The sequence below is a fragment of the Sturnira hondurensis genome, unplaced genomic scaffold, assembly GCF_014824575.4.
Source record: "Sturnira hondurensis isolate 20B ecotype Veracruz unplaced genomic scaffold, ASM1482457v3 Scaffold0003090, whole genome shotgun sequence".
NCBI lineage: Eukaryota > Metazoa > Chordata > Mammalia > Chiroptera > Phyllostomidae > Sturnira > Sturnira hondurensis.
In genome coordinates, this window is record NW_028075721.1 from 870,256 (window position 1) to 890,886 (window position 20,631).

The 20,631-nt window shown below is 42.4% G+C and overlaps 1 protein-coding gene across 1 annotated transcript in view; it reads right to left on the reverse strand.

The window, feature by feature from the left end:
* Positions 1-20,631, reverse strand: part of TANGO6 (transport and golgi organization 6 homolog) — a 142,575-nt gene that overhangs the window by 57,688 nt on the left and 64,256 nt on the right. Inside the window, exon 15 of the mRNA XM_037041409.1 lies at positions 4,146-4,286. Coding sequence (XP_036897304.1) covers positions 4,146-4,286 — 141 coding nt within the window. The remainder of the gene's footprint in view (positions 1-4,145; positions 4,287-20,631) is intronic.

Here is a 20,631-nt window from a genome sequence, read left to right on the forward strand (position 1 = left end):
TGTACAGAAGTCCGACAACAACAAACCACTCAGCCAGACTGGTAAGAGGGGCGGAGTCAGTGGTGGAGTGGGATTGGGCTGGAAAGACCCATTTGGTCCCATGGACCCCGGAGCAGAGGCGGAGGCAGTCTGCGGATCCCAGGCATGGGGTGGCGACAGGTAAACCCAGTGAGAGCACAGGGAAGCTGGCTGACCACAGTCACACATTCGAGTGCAGATAAACCAAGCAAAGGAGTGAACAGAGAGACAAACGGCTCAGGCTAGGGCCCCAGCGACAAGAATTAGAGCCTGAAAGTACCATCTGGGAAGACTTTCTCTGGGTCAAGGGGCTGGGAGAGGCTCCCAGGCCCACAGAGAGTTCATTGGAGAGACTCACAGGGTCCTGGAGAGTACGTGGGCCCACACACCTGGGAACCAGCACCAGAGGGGCCCAATTTACTTGTGGGAAGCCACAGAGGGGACAGAAATCTGAGAGAGAGTGGAGCGGAGCAAAGCCCCATTTTTTTCCTCTCTGACCCCACCCCCACATGCAGCATTGCAACCTAGCCAAGGGGTTGTCCCACCCTGTTGAACACCTAAGGCTCCGCCCCTCATATATAACAGGTGCTAACAGACCAAAACATTATGGCTCAAGAAGAACAACTCAAAGCCCCAGAGCCAATACTTCTAACTGACCAAGAGATAGCCAACCTATCAGATGCACAGTTCAAAACACTAGTGATCAGGATGTTCACAGAACTGGTGATTTTAGTCACAAATTAGAGGAACATATGAAGGCTGAACTAATTGAAATGAAGGGAGATGTCCAGAAAACCAATAGCGATGGAAAGGAAACGGGGACTCAAATCAATGGAATGGACCAGAAGGAAGAACGAAACATCCAACCAGAAAGGAATGAAGAAATGAGAATTCAAAAAAATGAGGAGAGGCTTAGGAACCTCCAGGACATCTTTAAACGTTCCAACATCCGGATTATAGGGGTACCAGAAGGGGGAAAGAAACAGCCACGAGTGGAAAACTTATTTGAACAAATAATAAAGGAGAACTTCCCCAGTCTGGCAAAGGAAATAGACTTCCAGGAAATCCAGGAAGCTCAGAGAGTGCCAAAGAAGTTGGACCCAAGAAGGAACACACCAAGGCACATCATAATTACATTAGCCAAGACCAAAATGAAGGAGAGAATCCTAGAAGCAGCAAGGGATAAGGGGACAGTCACCTACAAAGGAGTACCCATCAGACTGTCAGCGGATTTCTCAAAAGAGACCTTACAGGCAAGAAGGGGCTGGAAAGAAGTATTCCAAGTCATGAAATCCAAAGACCTACAGCCAAGATTGCTTTATCCAGCAAAACTTTCATTTAGAATGGAAGGACAGATAAAGTGCTTCTCAGATAAGGTCAAGTTCAAGGAGTTCATCATCACCAAGCCCTTATTATATGAAATGCTAAAGGGACTTATATAAGAAAGAGATGATGAAAAATATGAACAGTGAAAGGACAGCAAACTCACAGTTATTAACAACCACACCTAAAACAAAAGCAAACCAAGAGGACAGCTAGATCAGGAGTGGAACCATAGAAATGAAGAACACATGGAGGGTTAGAAACAGGGGGATGGGAGGGGGAGAAGGGGGGAGAAGGCACAGAAAATAGCATAGATGGTAGGCAGAATATGGATGGGGGGAGGGCAAGAATAGTGGGGGAAATATAGAATCTAAAGAACTTGAGACACGTGGTTATAGACTAAGGCGGGGGAGAATGTTGGGGGAGGGAGTGTGCGGGTGGAGGGGAATGAAGGGGGGGAATAGAACAACTGTAATGGTATAATCAATAAAATATATTTAAAAAATATATATATATTTTTTAAAAAAAGAGAAAGTAACTGGAAACAACCTAATTAAATAATAATAGCTTTCTAGAAGATAATTAAATATTATGATAATAAATTCAAATTAAACCAATAAATCCTATTTTTCAAGGAATGTTTAATGATGTGGAAAAGTGCTTGTAAATATTGTTAAATGAAAAATGCAGTATATATACAGTATAATTATAATTCTCAGGAAAAAGAAAACTAGAGGAAAATATCAAATTATAAACAAAGAGTGGTTACTTCTGAATGGTAAGACTATGTAATTCCTGTTTTACTTTATAATATTTTCCAAATTGTCCAAAATTACCATGTACTACTGATACAATTAGGACAAGCAAGGTCTATAAACAGATTTTAAACTTACGTCTCCAAAAGAAAAACTGATAGGAGGAAGGAAAAAAAAGAAGAGAAAGAAATAGTTATTCAGCCTTCAACCTTCAATTCTGACCACATCAGTATTTCCAACTTATATTAGTACAAACATTTGTTGAATTAAACTATTCCAATGCTAACCTAGGCAGACTTGGCAAGAAGCACTTCATTTGATCCTCTGAATTTTGCTGAAAAATTCTCCTTTTAAAATATGTGAACTCTGCTCTGGCTGGGTGGCTCAGCTGGTTGGAGCATCGTCCTGTGAACCAAAAGGTAGTGAGTGGGTTTGACCCCTGGTCAGGGCACGCACAGGAGGTAACTGATCGATATTTCTCTCTCACAACGATATTTCTCTCTCTCTCTCTTTCTCCCTCACCTTCCTCTCTCTCTAAAATCAATAAACATATCTTCAGGTAACAATTAAAAAATATATATATATATGAACTCTAATCCCTGACTGTTGTTTATTGACGGTGATGTCTACGAATGCCCAACTCCAGTACTGGTGTCCAATTATTCACATGTGCAATCTCCTTTTCACCTTAATTAGGGCTATGTGTGAGATGAGAATCTCTGAAAACTATCATACAAAAGCTATTTTTCAGAAACAGCCTGGCTGTGCTGTGATAGTGATGAGGGACTGATGTAGCCCCGTAACACACTGCCACATTCAACTATAGGGTCTTGAGAAGAAAAAGGACAGACAAGACCATTTTCTCTGCTTTCCCACAATACCCTCCACAGGCCTGTCACCTTCTGAGATGACTTGAGTGTGACTTCTCCTACTACACTGCAATGTCCCCGCAGGAAGAGACTGTGGCTTTTCTTGGGTTCCTATTTCCCCGGCACATACAGTAACTATTTAGGAAATGTTTTTGAACTGAATTACATTGATGTGACCACCCCCCAAGATTTAAAAAGAAAAAATATATTCAAGATTTTAAAAACTTTGAGCATTAGGGAAGAACTACCAAATTACCCAGGAATTTATATGATCTGAAACTTGACAAAAGCAGGAAATTGAATCAGAATTCAGAGAATGTTTGGGTAGTACAATGGGCAGAGGTGGAAAGTGTTTTTTCCATCAAGGATTTCTGGCCCAAGTTCAGGATTCAAACGATAGCCACATACAAATTAAAAAAGCAATTTCATTTCTTTTTCTCTCTTTTTCCTTAGAATGAGAAAGAAATATTAGCAAAAAGGATATAAAATATTCCCTAATTGTAAGGGATAATTTAAAATATACTTTAGCTTATATTGTGGTACAGTAAACGTAAAAGGAAGGCCCAAAAAAGGGCAGCGGGCACACAGAGTCACTTCAAGGGTGGCCACGGGCTCTAATATGGGAGGGCATACCCCCATATTTAGCAGAAATCAGAAACGACTACCCACTAAAAAATTATGCTCATGAGATTGGTATAAAACAGATCCTGTTAGCCACATGCAGAAGCTTCCACGTGCAAAAGCAGCTGTACATCTATTATAGAAAGGAACGAGTAACTTTTCGAACTCTGGCCAGTGAAATGGCAGTCTACGGTGTAAGTGGTTGAGCACTGTACAACTCCAGGCATGCCGTTCGTACAGTGATGCCTCTTGGAGTTTTTACAGCAGTGAACAACCTGGACAACTGTAGGCGGCATTCCTGGATTTACTAACACATCTGAGTTACAGCAGGAACGGAATGGCCCCCTGAGCTCTAGAACAGGAGCTTCCCAGAGGGGCCGATTGACATTTGGGGCCAGATCACTCTTTGCTGTAGGGAGCCGCCTTGCGCATTGCGAATGTTTAAGAGCACCTCTGCCCTCCCCATGGCAGCACACCAAGCCTCCGGGTGTAGAGGCTTTGCTTCCAAAGCCATGCTGCTCCACCACCCTGTTTCAGGTGGATGGAACAAGAAACTCACCTAACGCCCTGACGATCCGCATCAGGACTTCCCCGACTTTCATTCTGGTCTCCGGAGTGTGCTTGTCCTTACTGCCGTCATACTGAGCCAACAGGCCAAGCAAGATTTTCTCAGGGTACGCATCTGTGAGCAGGGCAACCCCTGGGTTGAAAATAAGAAGAGAAGTCATTACTGTTTAGGACTGAAAGGTAAATAAACCCAGACAGCCTGTGGTGCGATGACCTCAGAGACATTTAAACCCACCTCTGTTATTCTCAGCAAGGGCTGCCCTTTGTCTGAAGTGACAGCATAGTGAGCGGAAAGAACCTGGGTCTGGGAGTCCAAACCCCTGATTCTTCTAGTCCCAGGCCTCTGTGATCTCCAAGGTCACTTCTAGCATTGACATCCTATGATCTATGAATTACAGACTCTTGAAGCAGAGGCTAGATGATTACAACCATGGTAGGGATTCACCCAACAGCAGCAGACAACCAGACTAGATGCCTCCTACAAATCTTGATTCTGAGGCTTTAGGGATCTGTGTCTCCTACCGTCCCTGCTAACACATCAGCCAGAGGCACAGCAGTGATTCCTGTCTCCATTGCAGGTCTCCATTTCAGTATGAGTTCTCTCTGTAAAACTGTAGGCAATAAGAGCAATTTCCACAAGGAAATCTCTTCAGAGCATCTGGGCATGATCAGCAGTGGGTAGAGGCTTATGGCTGAGTCCCCCGATCAGAAATAGGGAAGATCCCTTGTGAGTCCCCCTTCCTAGGGCTTGCTGATCCCTTCGTCCATCATGCCAGCACCTCCCAAATGTGTCATTGGCAACAGTGTTACCATTATCTGTGCCCAGCTCCACAGCAAGCAAACTTTAGAGGGGTGGAGGGAGGAGAGAATGACCTAAAACAGGACCAGAAATAAAGCCCCTGGTCTCAAAGCATATAAATACAATTCCATCACTGGGGTTGGGTAGGTGGGCAAAGTTATACACCTCTTAAGAATAGTGAGGAAAAAAAAGAAAATAAAAAGCAAACAAAGGAAATACAAATTTCAAAATACCTCCAAGATGAGAACGCTTCTCACCACCTCCATCTCAAATGATGGTTCATCACCTCTGGTCTGGTTTTTTTTCAGTGATCTCCTAATTGGTCTCTCTGCTTCTACTCTATTCCCTAATTGCAGCTGGAACTTACTGGTTAAAACATAAATCACCCTGGCTGGCATGGTTCAGTTGGTTGGGCATCATCCCACAGACTGAAAACATAAATCAGGCTCCATCATTTTTCTGTCCAAATCCTTCAGTGGTTTCCCTTCTGCCCTGAATATGAGCTGCATCCATTCCCCACCTGCCTTTGCTTTCTCTCTGCCCTCATCTTTCACCACACTCTCCCCTGCTCCCCGTCGCCCACCAACTCTGGCCTCCTCGCAGTTCTTAGAGCAGACTGACCGCCTTGCTTCCCCCTCTGCCCAGGCTACTCCTTGTCCAGGGAGCTCACTGCTTGCTCTCCAAACCCCATCATGTCTCTCTTCAAATACCACATTTGTCTTATATAAAATGGCAGCCTCCTTCTCTTACCACTCTCTGTCCCATTCACCCTGCTTCATTTTTCTTCTCAGCACTTAGTATCACCTGACACATTATATATTTGCTTATTTATCAACTGCTCCCCTCCTTAGTATGTGAACTCTACAAACTGAGGGATTTTGCTTTATTCCCTGCTACAGCTTCCATGCCTAGAAGAGTACCAGCACACAGTAGGTGCTCAGTAACTACTAAGTGAATGAGTGAACAAAAGAGTTCCAAGATACAGTCTTGATATAAGTTTCAGGAATTAAAGAGAAGATGGGGAATGAGTAATATAAATGTTTGAGAAATCTGTAATTATTTTTTTTACCTGAGTTAAGCATCCTCCTGTTTAAACTTGACAATCTTGCAGGCAAAATCTACATACAATTTTCTGTGTTACAGGTTGTGATTCCCTACTCTTACAAATTACACATACAAAAGGCGGAGCACTTGCTGAGGGCTGTGCTTGTCTGCCCATCCTCCTTCCTGCTCTCCACACCCCTACCTTTTCATTGCTTCAGGAAAAGCCTGGGAAGTCTCTGCAGGTGGTCCTAAGTCACAGCTCTCTTTATGTAGCCTCCAACTTTATACAAACAGAAGCTCTGCTCTTAAGGGAGTTTCAGGCTGTGACAGAACCTGAATCAGATAACTTCCCTGATGGCAAATGTGACCCTGCATTTGTAGTTAGCTCTATTATGTAAAACAATGGACAGCTTCTTGGAGGTCCAAGGTGGAATTAGAAACATCCTAGCACAGGAAAAAGGTCTGTGGCTTAAGAAAAGGATAAATGTCTTGTTTACTAAAGGAGAGAAAGGAAACAGCTTCCGAGTTCTGAAAGGGCCCCAAAGGAAAAATGAATGGTGCCGGGTAACTGCCATTCTGGTAGACGTTGGATACTGATCTGTTACAAGGCCTCATGCAAATTACAGAGCTGTTGCTATCATAACTACTTTTCCATTAGAAGTTCCCAGCTAAAAAACCTGATAAATCTGCTTCCTTTTGGGGAATAAAAGGTTGTGACTTTATAATGGAAGTCAGTGGAAAAATGGGATTGGCTTTATAAAACTTTGATCTATATCTAGCTTTTCTAAAGCACATCTATTATTAAAATCCCTCTGCCTATTGCCTATTTTCTCTCATTAATTTTTGGCAGAGAACAGTATGAGCATATTATTCTTCTATATCTGCTTCTACATGCTTCAAAATGAGCTCCTGACTTCCACCCTGTATCGGGCACTTTTGGTGGCACACAGCATCTTTTCTCTCCCAGTAGTGGCACCAGGTGTCCCTTTGGTAGGTATCCCTCCTCCTCTGCCTTCAGCCTTTGTGCTTGGAGTGGAGCTAATGTACTACTTTCCCCCATGTGCAAACTCATATTCCATGCTGGCCAGGCAGGACGTTGCCTCCCATCTCCACCACAATGACCGGTTCAGGAACAGGCAATGCCATTCAATCCTGAAGCCGCCATGGGAACTAATGGGAAAGATGAGTTCTCCTCACTTTTGAAAGTGATTAACCTCAAGCTGCCAGTGGCCACTGCATGGAGGAAGCCCACCCCAAATGGTGCCTACACAGAGGAGGGGAAGCCGAGAGAGGAAGGGAGAAGAGCTGAGACCTGACGGCACGCTGTGAGACCCTGGGTCCGGCCAGTTAGACTCTCTGGATCTACAAGCCAATAAATACCCTTTATGTGTCTGCCAGTTCGGTTATTTTCAAACACAGCCGTCTTCAGATACATATTTTTTCAATTCAGATTTTTTATTTTTACTTTTCCTATAATGCCAAACTTTTAATTCCACTAGGGAGCTTTAAATTCTCCCAATCTTGCATTAAGACGTTGCCAATAGCAAAGTAGAGTTTCCTTGCTTCCCACAGTCCCATTAGCAACTGTTTGTTTATCTTCCTGCTGCTGCTCCACAGGCTGCTGCCAAACGGCCCTCTGACTGTTGGAGTGTTATCTTCCAGGACACGGCTGCCACCTGTGAGTTTTGAAATCCACAGAGGACAAGGGCAGCGAGGAGAATCATATATGGCGGTTATGGCCGTATAACGATGTACAGGGATGAGATGTTGTGTGGCTGTTTCTGTTTCCTATTTGAAAAGCTTTCTGAATTGTGACAACTGAGGAAACATGGCCATAACCTTCGCATGAACCTTGGCCTCTCACACCAGATAACTCCTTTGTAATTGGAAAATGAGGTAATTTCTGGATCAGCACAGGCTTCAAGGAAACACGACACATCAATCTCTTGGGCAACAAGAAGCAAATGATTGTCTGATAGAGATAGCCACTCCCCCCTGATCCCAAGAAAATGACTGCGCATTTCACGATGTGGTAACAGAGAAGATACACAGTAGTAATGCTGAAACAAACAAACCAGCAAGAGTTTGTGAAAGCATTCTGACCTGCATTTGGGGGGAAAGCATAGGACATGGGCAAATCACCTTCAAAAATATTATTAAAAGTACTTTATACAACAAAACAGAGACAATCGACTTTGTAAAATTACTTTTTTTCTCCCAATGACTTTCATAATAAAGCCAGAAACATATTCTGCTCAAAGTGGTTTTGACTTCAAGATGGTCCCTCAGCATGCTGCTCTGTGACTTTGCGGACCTTCGGCCGCAAAGTGAGTGCAAGCATAGTGTCGCCTTCATGGTGCTTTTACACTGTAGAGAAGACAGCTGGGCTCCAAAGGTCTTTGCTGACTGGCTCTGTCCCTAAGCCTACCAAGCCACCCCCATTTCAAGACTAATCTGCCTCGTTCCCCTAGGCAGATAACCACCTACCTCCCCTTCAACCAGGAAAACAGCCTACTTGAACCTCCCAGGTATTTCTGCTGAAAAACTGTAAGAAATGCAAAACTGCAAATACCATGTGACTCTATTTAGATGAAATATCCAAAATAGGCAAATTTATGAACAGAAAGTAGACTCAGGCTGTGGAAGTCAGTAGGAAATAGGAGTGATTGCTAGTGGGTATGGAGTTTCTTTCTGGAATGATAAAAACTTTCCAAAATTGGCTGTGGCAATGGTTACACATTCTATATTTGTATTTACTAAAACCCACTGCATTGTATACTTTAAGTGGGTGAATCGTATGATGTTTCAAGTATATCTCAAAAGTTGTTATAAAAAACTATGAGAAAATATTTTGTATCTACCCTTTTAGGTTTTTAGAATAGAAGGAAAAGGGAGAAAATATTGTACATCTTGAATGTAAAGGGAGACCTACTGCCAAGAGTGAAGCATCAGCTTCTTTTTAATGTTTAAATCTGTTTTGGTTGCCCCTGCAGGGTGAGTGGGAAGAGGGAGACAATGATTTGTTATTTGAATGGGAAAACAAATCAAACATTTCACATTTCAAAGAGTCTGTCTTGCATTTGTAAGAATAATGTTTAAACATCTAAATTCTATGGTAAGGCAGAAATTCAACTCTAGGAACTTATCCTAATAAATACTGTATCATAAATAGAAAATTACCTATGTATAAAATCTTTGGAAAATAAAATAAAATAAAATCTTTGGAAAGACTGATAATAAATGTTCACTAATAAGGGATTGATTAAGTTGTGGTCACTGACACAACAGAATACAATGCATCCATAAAAAATAAATAAGCTTTTTAAGAACTGATATGAAACAAATTCTAAGATTTTAAGTTAAGTGAAAAGCAAGGTATAAAATGATGTGCAGAGAATTCAACAATTTGTGTATATATAGAAAATACACTAATAAAATAGTTCTGAAGGTACACACAACAAACTAATGATATTGGTTGTTTCAGTGGGGGTAGAAAATGAGGAGTTCATGGGATAGATATGAGAGAAAATACTTTTTACTCAGTATCTTTCTGTACCATGTGTGAATTTTGAACCAGGTATTTGCCTATCAAATATAAGTAATGTAAGTATTTTAAAACCTGCCCTGGCTGGTGTGATTCAGTGGATTGAGCGCCAGCGTGTGAACCAAAAGGTCACTGGTTCGATTTCCAGTCAGGGTGGTCCCCAGTAGGGGGCATGTGTGAAAGGCAACCATGTTTCTCTCACACATTGATGTTTCTCTCCCTCTCTTTCTCTCTTCCCCTCTCTCTAAAAAAGTGAATAAATAAATCCTTTTTTAAAAATCTGTAATAAGAAGCATGGTCTTTTAAAATAGAACAGCCTCGGCCCTGGCTGGTGTAGCTCAGTGGATTGAGCGCGGACCTGCGAACCACACAATCGCGGTTCGATTCCCAGTCAGGGCACATGCCTGGGTTGCAGGCCAGTTCCCAGCAGGGGACTCAGGAGAGGCAACCATACATTGATATTTCCCTCCTTCTCTCCTTCCCTTCCTCTCTAAAGATAAATAAATAAAATCTTTAAAAAATAAAAATTAAAAAAATAAAATAAAATAGAACAGCCTCTTTTAGAGGTGACAATATAAAAAGAATCTGCACTCAAACATGGCAGAATGACCACAAACATTTGTACCCCTTCCTCCTGAAAGCCCACTCAAGTGATGACAGAAGAGTAAAAAAGGTATAAACACTCAAGGATAAAAAGATCAAGATACGTGTTCAAGGCTGAAGTCTGGTTAAAGAGAACAAAGGTAGGGGGGAAATGATAAAGCTGTTGGATCATCTGAAAAAAATTAGCAATAATTACATAGAAAACTAAGCAAATATATAAGAAAAAAGATCGAACTGGGCCCAGCAGTGAATAACACCCAATATGGTCAGCGAGTGCTGCCCAGTGAAGTAGCCAAGACTGTGGTGGAGAAAGGCAAGAGGAGAAGGGGTGTAGGTGGGGTATGCAGGTATGAGTGTGCATGTGTGTGCACATGTGCTAAATCCTCACCCAACGTACAGAAAATAACTAACGTCCAAGACATCTGCATAAGCATGTTCTTTATAAATGAGGAGGTAATTACTAGAAAAAAACACTAAAAAGGGGTGGGCAGGGGGAATGGTTATCTCTGGAGAGTAGAACTCTGAGCGGGTAAGAGGCAGGGCAGGGAATAAACTTTTTGACTCTTTACAAACTATCTTCAAAGTAAATTTATACAAATAAGTTCTTTAGAAAATCTAAAAAGAAGGCAAAATGTGTATTAACCTGTGGAGGAAGCTCTAGTTTAAAAGAACAATGATGGTTAAGAGAAGAGGCCAGGCACAAGGCGACTTTCCTTTTGACTGCAAAATGATAAACACCAAGCCGTGGCTGTCCTCCCTTGCAGCTCCGCTACACAGATGATAAAGGTAGAACCTGAAGAGAAGGAAGACACTACCCTTTAGTAGGTTACTTCAGGTGCTTCATTTGAGACCCCTCATTATGATGGAAAGGAACAATACTTCAGCTCTACAAATCCAGGAAGTTGCGCCAAGTGGGGAAGTTGGTTGTTAAGTCAAGGAAGTATGGGGAGTTCAACTGAATGGCTGGGCGTCTTTGTAACTGGAGTAAATGATAGTATCTAGCATGTCAATTAGATGTTGCTTCTCTGAAGCTCCAAAGTTGTGTTAAGTGTAGATAAGCCCCAACAAATTTTTAAAGGTTGGAGGTGAGTAAGTATTCCTCAGGCCTGAGGAAAAAACAGGGTTAGGCTAATGAGCTATGAAAAATAACAAATAAAAATTTGCAAGAACTGTACCCAATGTCTATCTCTTTAAATATTATTTCCTACTTTTACATTATAATATTAGTTCATGAAATTCACAAATGGCTCTAACCTGAGGTGCTGCTGCCATTTGCGATGACAGAGGAGCCGTACAAGAGGAAATCTAAAACTTGGATATTAATGAGTTCCAATTTTTAACCAGTGATTCTGAAGCGCCTCCACTCCACAACATCTTTGGGCTACTGTAGGAGCCCTAAATTTTTTAATTCTACTACCCTCCTCACATGAATAAAATAAAAACCCCAAATAGCACCATAAAGCCTAGAGCCCGCTTTGTCAGGGCTGTCTCCATCAAATAACTCTGGGCAATAGAGAGGAAGGAGTAAGAACGGAGCTGAGAAACACTGAGCCTCAAGAACACTGCGTGGCCCTGACTGCTGTATCTCACTGGATTGAGCACGGGCCTGTGAACCAAAGGATCACCAGTTCAATTCCCAGTCAGGGCACATGCATGGGTTGCAGGCCAGGTCCCCAGTAGGGAACACATGAGAGGCAACCACACACTGATGTTTCTGTCCCACTCTTTCTCTTTCCCCTCCCTTCTCTATAAAAATAAATAAATATTAAAAACAAAGAACACCGCATGATCAAGGGTTCTGTTTTATGCACAGAAATACAAACAAACCTGCTCTAATACTGACTGAAGGAATAAGTAAGGAAGCAAGAAAACAGAACAGCAATTACTGCTGCTTTGAGAGTAATCACTGCCCTACGTGTTCAGAGAAACTTACATGTCAGCTGACCACGGCTGACAAATAAACACAATGCCATTCATTTAATTCTCTTTATGTAGCTTTCAAAGAGTAGAAAAGCACCTCAACCCTCTCTTTATGCTACCAAAAGAAATACATGCCGGTAAAAAGAAAATAGGATCTTCTGAGTTCCCAGGAAACGGTAAGGGGTTCTCTTTTAGCCTATCCAGGTAAGAGAATAAAACACTTCGTAACTCCTAAAGACCCCAAGATGGGTAGTCCCGGAGGGGGGACTACCACCTGAACTCCGGATTCATCTCTTTCTAAGTTTCTGCTGGCATTTCACCTGAAGCCCGTGCAAAGAGCAACTGCAGAATCAGCAGAGCTGACTGATGCATCAGGTCCTCACTAGTTTGGAGAGAGCCAGAGGCTCACAGGGTTGTCACCCTGCCTGCAGTTCTGATAAGACAGGGCTGATCGTTCACATTCTCAGATGTCTCGGGACCTGGAGTTTTGCTCTGTGCTCTGGGCACCAAACAGTGATATAGCAAAGACCTAAACATTTCTGAAATTCTTTTTTTCCTCAGTTAAGCCTGGCTGACTGTCCTGATGAGATGAAGAGGTGAGCATTGGTGATAGGCATGAAGACTACAGGCACAGCTTAGAAGCTGTGGTTGTTGGGGAATCAGCAACTGTGCCTCGTAGCACTTCCACTGTAGTTTCATATAGAAACCAGGCAGAGACACTACGAATTTCCTCCAAGAGTCCCTCCTCCCTGATAAATGCACTTACACACTGAACACTTCGCCTACAACTTCTGGGAGGGACCAGAGCTAGTCATGGAAGAATGTTTTTAGCTGAGCTATCTTATCATTACTGGAAATAAGAGACAGAAATGTATTTCTTTCAACTTTTGTCTAGTTTAAATTTAAGGCAACGTTTTAATTCACCCGACAAATGTGGTGCATGTTGAGATTTCTCTGTGTTAGTGACAGTCAGCATATCCTATTTCCCATTTATAAACTGTCATTCCAAGCAATCATCTTCACTCCAAACCTTTTCCTTTACTGCTGTGTCACCAAGCTTAACTTCACGTTCCTTTTACATCCTCACATACAGTTTTTGACCCAGTGGCCTAACAGATCCTCTCGGCAACTGAACAAACTCCACGTCACAGCTTCTAACACATACTGGTGAAAGAGCCAACCCTGTGCCCCTAGAAAATCACAAGTAAGAGCGGAGCAGGGTGGCTCTCGAGCTGCCGTTTTCCTTGTAGGTCCTGATCATGAACAGCATCTGTATAGACATGTCTGGGTGAAACTTTGCTACTAATTTAACCAGTTGGCCACTGGATTGCAAGACAAGAAATAACAGATATGTTGAATTTTATCTAATTGGTATTCTCTGACTTAATAACTTTATAAATGGAATCACTTTACAAATTAAATATAGAAAAGTTATTAGTGTGGTCTGGTTTCTAAGCAACCATTTCATTAAGAAAAGCTCTACTTGGGAAAAACATCTGTTTGTCAGTGAGGTTTCTGCTGTCATCACATCGATTCATGGGGAAAAAGCCACGGGTCGCCCTGTGATTTGGTGACGCCTAGTTGTGAAAGGTCAGCGGGGGGCACTAGAACGGCAGGAGCCGTCTGTTTCAATCCGTGTGAGTCCCTGAAACTTGTTACCATGAAATGATTCAGTTTTCCTACACAGCCACATAATAAAAAAACACATTATCTTTTGATTATAAAAGTAATAAACGTTTATACTAGAAAATGTGAAAAATATAAGAAAAAAGCACAAACAAGAAAATAAAGAGCACTTTGAGTTTTTGACACTTTCATATTATATCTCATTTGAAAAATAAATCCAACAGTCAAAAAAAAGGAAAATCATTGGCTTAAAATAATTCCATATTGTTTTACCTTTTTCATCTGCAATTAGGGTGTTTTTAGCAATGGCTCAGGGCTGTGTGTTGAATAACTGAGTTCAGAGATTTGCAGACGCAGCCAAATGCAAACGCACTGCATTTCACACAAACAGGCTCAAAAAGAGACAGCATTCTCTACCAGGGGTGAGGAGCAGGTGATGAAATAGTAATTGTGTGGCATGACACATCACAGATGACGTGTTATAAAACTTCCTTGCTAGGTCAGATAGATGGCCTAAGACCGTGGTTTTTTTCAAATCCTTTTTTTTTCTTATAAGGAGCAGAAGTTTGTTTAATATAAAATCTTTAGAGGAGGCTCAATTAAAGAGAGAAAAGCAGAGTCCTCAGGTTAGAGGAGGGTTGCCTGGTGCTCCGAGCCCACCTAGCCCGCCCGTCTTTGCTGGTCCCATGGGTCCTGTAGAGCACAGGCGTTCACACAGTCCTGCTCCACAGCCCCTCCCAGCCACAGCACTGCAGCTTTGCGGTTCCCTCAGTCCTGAACACTCTTCCTTCCCCTCTGTACTAATTAATTCCTAATCATACACCAGATCTCAGTTTACTGGCCACTTCCTCCTTCCCCTCCCTGTCAAGTAAAATGACCCTAAGACAGCTTCTCTTATCACAATGTACCTTTTCTTCTCAGTGTATTTCCCATTGTTTTTCTGAGATTATTTGATTAATATTTCCCCCTTCCTGTCTTCCCCCCAGTCCTGACCGTAAATCCCATGAAGGCAGTGCATGACTCACAGTGTCCTCCTACCTAGTAAGTGCTCAAAAAATATTTGCTGAATGAACAAACATTTTAAACCACTGAGGAAAAGAAATCAATGGCCAAAAATATTTTACAATTCTTTCTGTCCCTATCTAAAGTCAGGTTACCAATCATGAAAACCTAAGTTGGACATAAAGTGCTAGAGTGCTTCTAAAACTGCCTTCTCCTGAGAAAGAGACCTTCCGGGGTCATGCCCTGGCAGGTGGAAGGGGGAGATGACCTCACTAGGTCTTTGGTAGCTCCCTGTTTGTGATCTGTCCCCGAAGGCTCAGTTCGTTCCCCTCCTCCCAGCCTCTCAGGGACAGCAGAGATACCACGCAGTCAGGAAACAAAACCATGTCTGAAAGTCTAGTATAAGAATGCAAAAATGAGTTGCCAAAACTGCACAGACCCCATTTAACTGCACTTCTCCACCACCGCCGAAGAGTTCGACGTGACCAAAGAAGTGGAAATTACCGCTTCTGTTAAAGGTTAAACATATGATTCAGCAACAAAAGGAACTATGTCAGGGTTAATAAAAAAATATAATTGGGCTTATTAAGTGTGTGAACAGATTCAAGGATCATCGTAGTCACATCTGGTGAGTCAGTAATTTTCATTTGTATTTGAACTGAAGGGTCAAGTAGGCTGCTTGCTCTTCAGTTTGGGAGGGAAAGGTAAGAGCAGGGTGCCCTTCCAGCTGTTATGCCAAAGCAATTCTAGTAAAATGAACTGATTTCTTAGACAGTAAAGGAATATATTACTTACTGACGAGTCTAATGAGGAACTTGATAGTTTACTTATGAGCTCTCTCACTATTTTATTCTCCTTAAGTTGCCTTCCAATCCCAACTTTGCTAATGAAAGGGTGACTCCAGGGCAAAACTCAAAGAGCTGTTCTTCAGGGAAGGTACTTGCACCTCCTTAATGTTTCGGAGACATTTAAGCAACTGACGCTTCCCCAAGGCACCTCACAACTGCCCCCTTAGCTGTGAATCGGTCTTTGTGACGGCTGACTTATGTGAGTAGGGAGGTAAAGGGTTTGAAATGAGCTCTGGAAACCAAGAAATTAAGAAGCATTCAATTGGCTGAAAATGTCAGGATCTGGTTCCATGGTTTACTTTTACTGTCTGCAAGAGCAGAGGCCATGATGATTTGAGAGGTAAGAAAATGGAATGGAGGGAGGAAGGAAGCACGGAGAGGATAAGAGAGCTCTGGACCTGACTCCAGACTCCATCACTCACTGGTTGGCCTTCTACTGGTAACAACCTATGAGCCTGGATTTCTTTGTCTGAAAAATGGATATAATGACTCTCATAGGGTGTGGTAAGGAGTAAATGAAATAATGTTAAGTTACATCTGATATGTGGTTGGTGCTCAGCAAATCATGAATGAAACTAATCAGTCCCCAAAGAAATTTCATATCTATTACCAATCACTCCCATCCCTCTCTCCTCCTGTACGTTGGCAACCGCTAATCCACTTTCTCTTGCTATGGATTTGCCTATTCTGGGTGTTTTATGTGAATGGAATCACACAATATGTAGTCTTTTGTGTCCGACTTCTTTTACTTACCATGTTTTCAAGGTTCATCCATTTTGTAGCATGAATCAGCACTTCATTCCTTTTTATTGCCAAATAATATTCTATTGTAAAGATATACCACATTGTATTTACCCATTTATCAGGAGATGGATATTTAGGTTGTCTCTGTTGTTTGGCCATTATGAATAATACCATTATGAGCATTCCCATATTGCTCTTATGTGGACATGTGTTTTCTTCTGTTGGGCACATACCTAGGGAGGGAACTGGCTGGCCGTATGGTAACTGCTTACCCTCTGGAAAACTGTCAGACTGTCTTCCAGGGCAGCTGTACCACTTCACATTCCCATCAGCAGTGTGTGAGGGTTCTGATTTCTCTGTGGCCTCATAATTTGTATTAAAGTAAGTTATTTTTAAATGTCTTTTACTGGCATGAGAGGTGCAACAAATATCAAAAGTTCTACACAGAGAACTACATGTTTACACAACCCACAGTCTCAGCCGACCGCATAAATGCTGGGGGTGGGTTTCTGAAGCCTCTTTCCTGGTGCCCCAAGAGCGATGTGGAGGCCCTCCGCCGGTGGGCAGCAGGGGCAGCGTGAGGCAGCGTGAGGCAACGTGCTCTCATGCTCCACACACAAGAGATGAGTTTCAAAGGTACACACTGAGACTGCTTACAATGCAATACTACACATTGCCAAATGAGCAAAACCAAACACACACACACAATCAAGCAAACATGAGGTCAGCATATTATTAAGTTATAGAAAGAGTTGATTTATAGTGAAACTATTCCCCATAGGCCAGCTGGTTCTCCTTCACCAAGACCATCTGAAAACTCAGCTTTCACACCTTGGGGGCGGGAACAACATGGGCACCAGGATTATTGTTCCCTATAGCAAAAGCATAGTCTTCAGAGCCAGAGAGATTTAAGACTCAAATCTTGATTTTTTCTTTGGAGTGAGACAATATGTCTTTATTTCTTTTTTTAAATATTTTATTTATTTATCTTTAGAGAGGAAGGAAAAGGGAGAAGGAGAGAAACATCAATGTATGGTTGCTTCTCATGAGTCCCCTGCAGGGAACTGTAACCCAGGCATGTGCCCTGACCAGGAATCGAACCAAGATCGCCTGGTTCTCAGGCCCCGCGCTCAATCCACTGAGCCACACCAGCCAGGGCAATTTCTTTTAAGTATATTTTACTGATTATGCTATTACAGTTGTCTCTTTTCTTCTCCTTTTTGCTCCCCTCCATCAAATCTTGATGCAGACGCTTACTGTCTGTGTCACTTTGAGCCAGTTTCTTAACCTTGTGGAGCCCCAGTCCCCTCACCTGACAGACAGGAATAATCTCTGACTTTCCAGGTTGCGGTAACTGGCACACAACAGGCACTCAGTAAATGCTGACTTCTGTAGTACTTATTGCCGTTTCTCTTATATGGCGATTATTCAGGGAAAATAACAAAACTTGAAGTAGCCAGTTCATCATTTACTTACAGGTAAAAGTACTAAACTGCTAAATATGCTTTCTTTCTTTTTAAAAAAATACATTTTATTGATTATGCCATTACAGTTGTCCTATTCCCCACCTTCATTCCCCTCCACCCTGCACAGCCCCTCCCCAACCATTCCCCTCCCCTTTAGTTTATGTCCATGTGTCACAAGCTCTGCAGATTCTATATTTCCCCTACTATTCTTGCCCTCCCCGTCTATTTTCTACCTACCATCTATGCTACTTAGTCTCTGTACCTTCTCCCCCCTTCTCCTCCTCCCACTCCCCTGTTGCTAACCCTCCATGTGATCTCCATTTCTATGGTTCTACTCTTGATCTAGCTGTCCTCTGAGTTTGCTTTTGTTTTAGGCGTGGTTATTAATAACTGTGAGTTTGCTGTCCTTTCACTGTTCCTATTTTTTATCTTCTTTTTCTTAGATAAGTCCCTTTAACATTTCATATAGTACGGGCTTGGTGATGATGAACTCCTTGAATTTGATCTTATCTGAGAAGCACTTTATCTGCCCTTCCATTCTAAATGAAAGCTTTGCTGGATGGAGCAATTTTGGATGTAGGTCTTTGGATTTCATGACTTGGAATACTTCTTTCCAGCCCCTTCTTGCCTGTAAGGTCTCTTTTGAGAAATCCTCTGACAATCTGATGGGAACTCCTTTGTAGGTGACTGTTCCCTTATCTCTTGCTGCTTCTAGGATTCTTTCTTTCATTTTAATCTTGGCTAATGTCATTATGATGTGCCTTGGTGTGTTCTTTCTTGGGTCCAACTTCTTTGGGACTCTCTGAGCTTCCTGGACTTTCTGGAAGTCTATTGCCTTTTCCAGATTGGGGAAGTTCTCCTTTATTATTTGTTCAAATAAGTTTTCCACTTGTCTCTCTTCTTCTTCCCCTTCTGGTACCCCTATAATCCGGATGTTGGAATGTTTAAAGATGTCCTGGAGGTTCCTAAGCCTCTCCTCATTTTTTTGAATTCTTGTTTCTTCCTTCTTTTTTGTTTGGTCATTTTTTTCTTCCTTCTGGTCCACTCCCTTGATATGAGTCCCAGTTTCCTTTCCATCACTATTGGTTTTCTGTGCATTTCCCTTCATTTCAATTAGGTTAGCCTTCATATGTTCCTCTAATTTGTGACTAAAATCAACCAGTTCTGTGAACATTCTGATCACCAGTGTTTTGAACTGTGCATCTGATAGGTTGGCTATCTCTTGGTCAGTTAGAAGTATTGGCTCTGGGGCTTTGAGCTGTTCTTGAGCAGTAATGTTTTGGTCTGTTAGCACCTATTATAATGAGGGGTGGAGCCTTAGGTGTCCACCAGGGTGGGACAACCCCCATAGCTGGGTTGTGACGCTATATGTGGGGGCGGGGTCAGAGAGGGGCAATGGCATTTGTTCCGCTCTCTCTTGGATTTTGGTCCCCTTTGCTGCTTCCCTCAAGCAAACCTGGTCCCCCGCCTCCCCCGGTGCCAGCTCCCGGGTGTGTGGGCCTGTGCACCCTCCAGGATCCTGTGGGTCTCTGCAACAAACTCTGTGAGCCTGAGAGCTTCTTCCGGCACCTTGACCCCAAAAGTTTTTTCAATTGATGCTTTTGGGTTTTAATTCCTGTGGCTGGGGCCCTAGCCTGCATGGTTTGTCTCATTGCTAGCTCCTTTGCCTGGTTTATCTGCAAGCGAATGTGTGACCGCAGTCAGCCAGCCATTTTGCACCCTCACTGGGTCTGCCGGTTGCCACCCCACACCTGGGATCTGCCAACCGCTGCCTGCGCTCCTGGGTCGGTCGGTCTGGCTGATTTTTCCTGCCCGATCCCACTCTGCCAGCCACTGACTCCACCTGTCTTACTGGTCTGGATGAATGGTTCGTTGTTGTCAGACTTCCATACAGTTCAATTTTCTGTGTTTTAGCTGCGTTTTTGTTACTATAACTTTGTTGTCTTTAAACTTGGTTGTGCGAGGAGGCACAGTGTTTCCACCTATGCCTCCATCTTGGCCAGAAGTCTCTGCTTTTTAAATATATATATATATATATATATATATATATATATATAAAATTTATTTATTTATTTTTAGACAGAGGGGAAGGGAGGGAGAGAGGGAAACATCAATGTGTGGTTGCCTCTCATGCGCCCCCTACTGGGGACCTGGCCTGCAACCTAGGCATGTGCCCTGACTGAAAATTGAACTGGCACATAGTCCAGTCCTTTGGTTCATAGTCTGGCACTCAATCCACTGAGCCATACCAGCCAGGGCCTAAACTGTTAAATATTCTGATGCAAATCTGAATGTACCAATCTTCAACTGATAGTGGAAAACAACGGAGAGACAGTTGAAAAATAAAGCTAATGTAAAACTCAAATGTTCTGGGCTTTACATGTAGTCTCTGACTTGAGGGGAGGGCATCATATACCATTGCTTGAGCTGTCCAAAGATAAGGTGCCGTGAAGTGAGAATCCCTGGAAAATGGGCCCTGTGCCAACTCCACCACTCTCCCAGTTTTTGTGACTGTAGGCAAGTCAATTCTTCATTTATAAAAGGATTATACTATCTGCTTCTATTGTATTTCAGGATTGCTGACAGAATCAGATCTTTCTAGATGATTAAGCATTATTCAATTTTAATAAATATTACTGATAATCACAATCATAATATTTTTTAAAAGCATAGCAATAAGGCCAATTTCTACCATTATTTGAAGTTCTAGAGAAGTAATATAGTGTATTGAAAAGGAAAGGGGGCTAAGAAAAAGGTTCAAATTACTTGTTGTATAATCTTGGAAAAGGGATTTAAGGTATCTAAATCTCAGGATCTTTAGCTGTAAAATGGAGTTTCTCACATCGTACCCAACATTAGCTCAAAATGGATCACAGACCTAA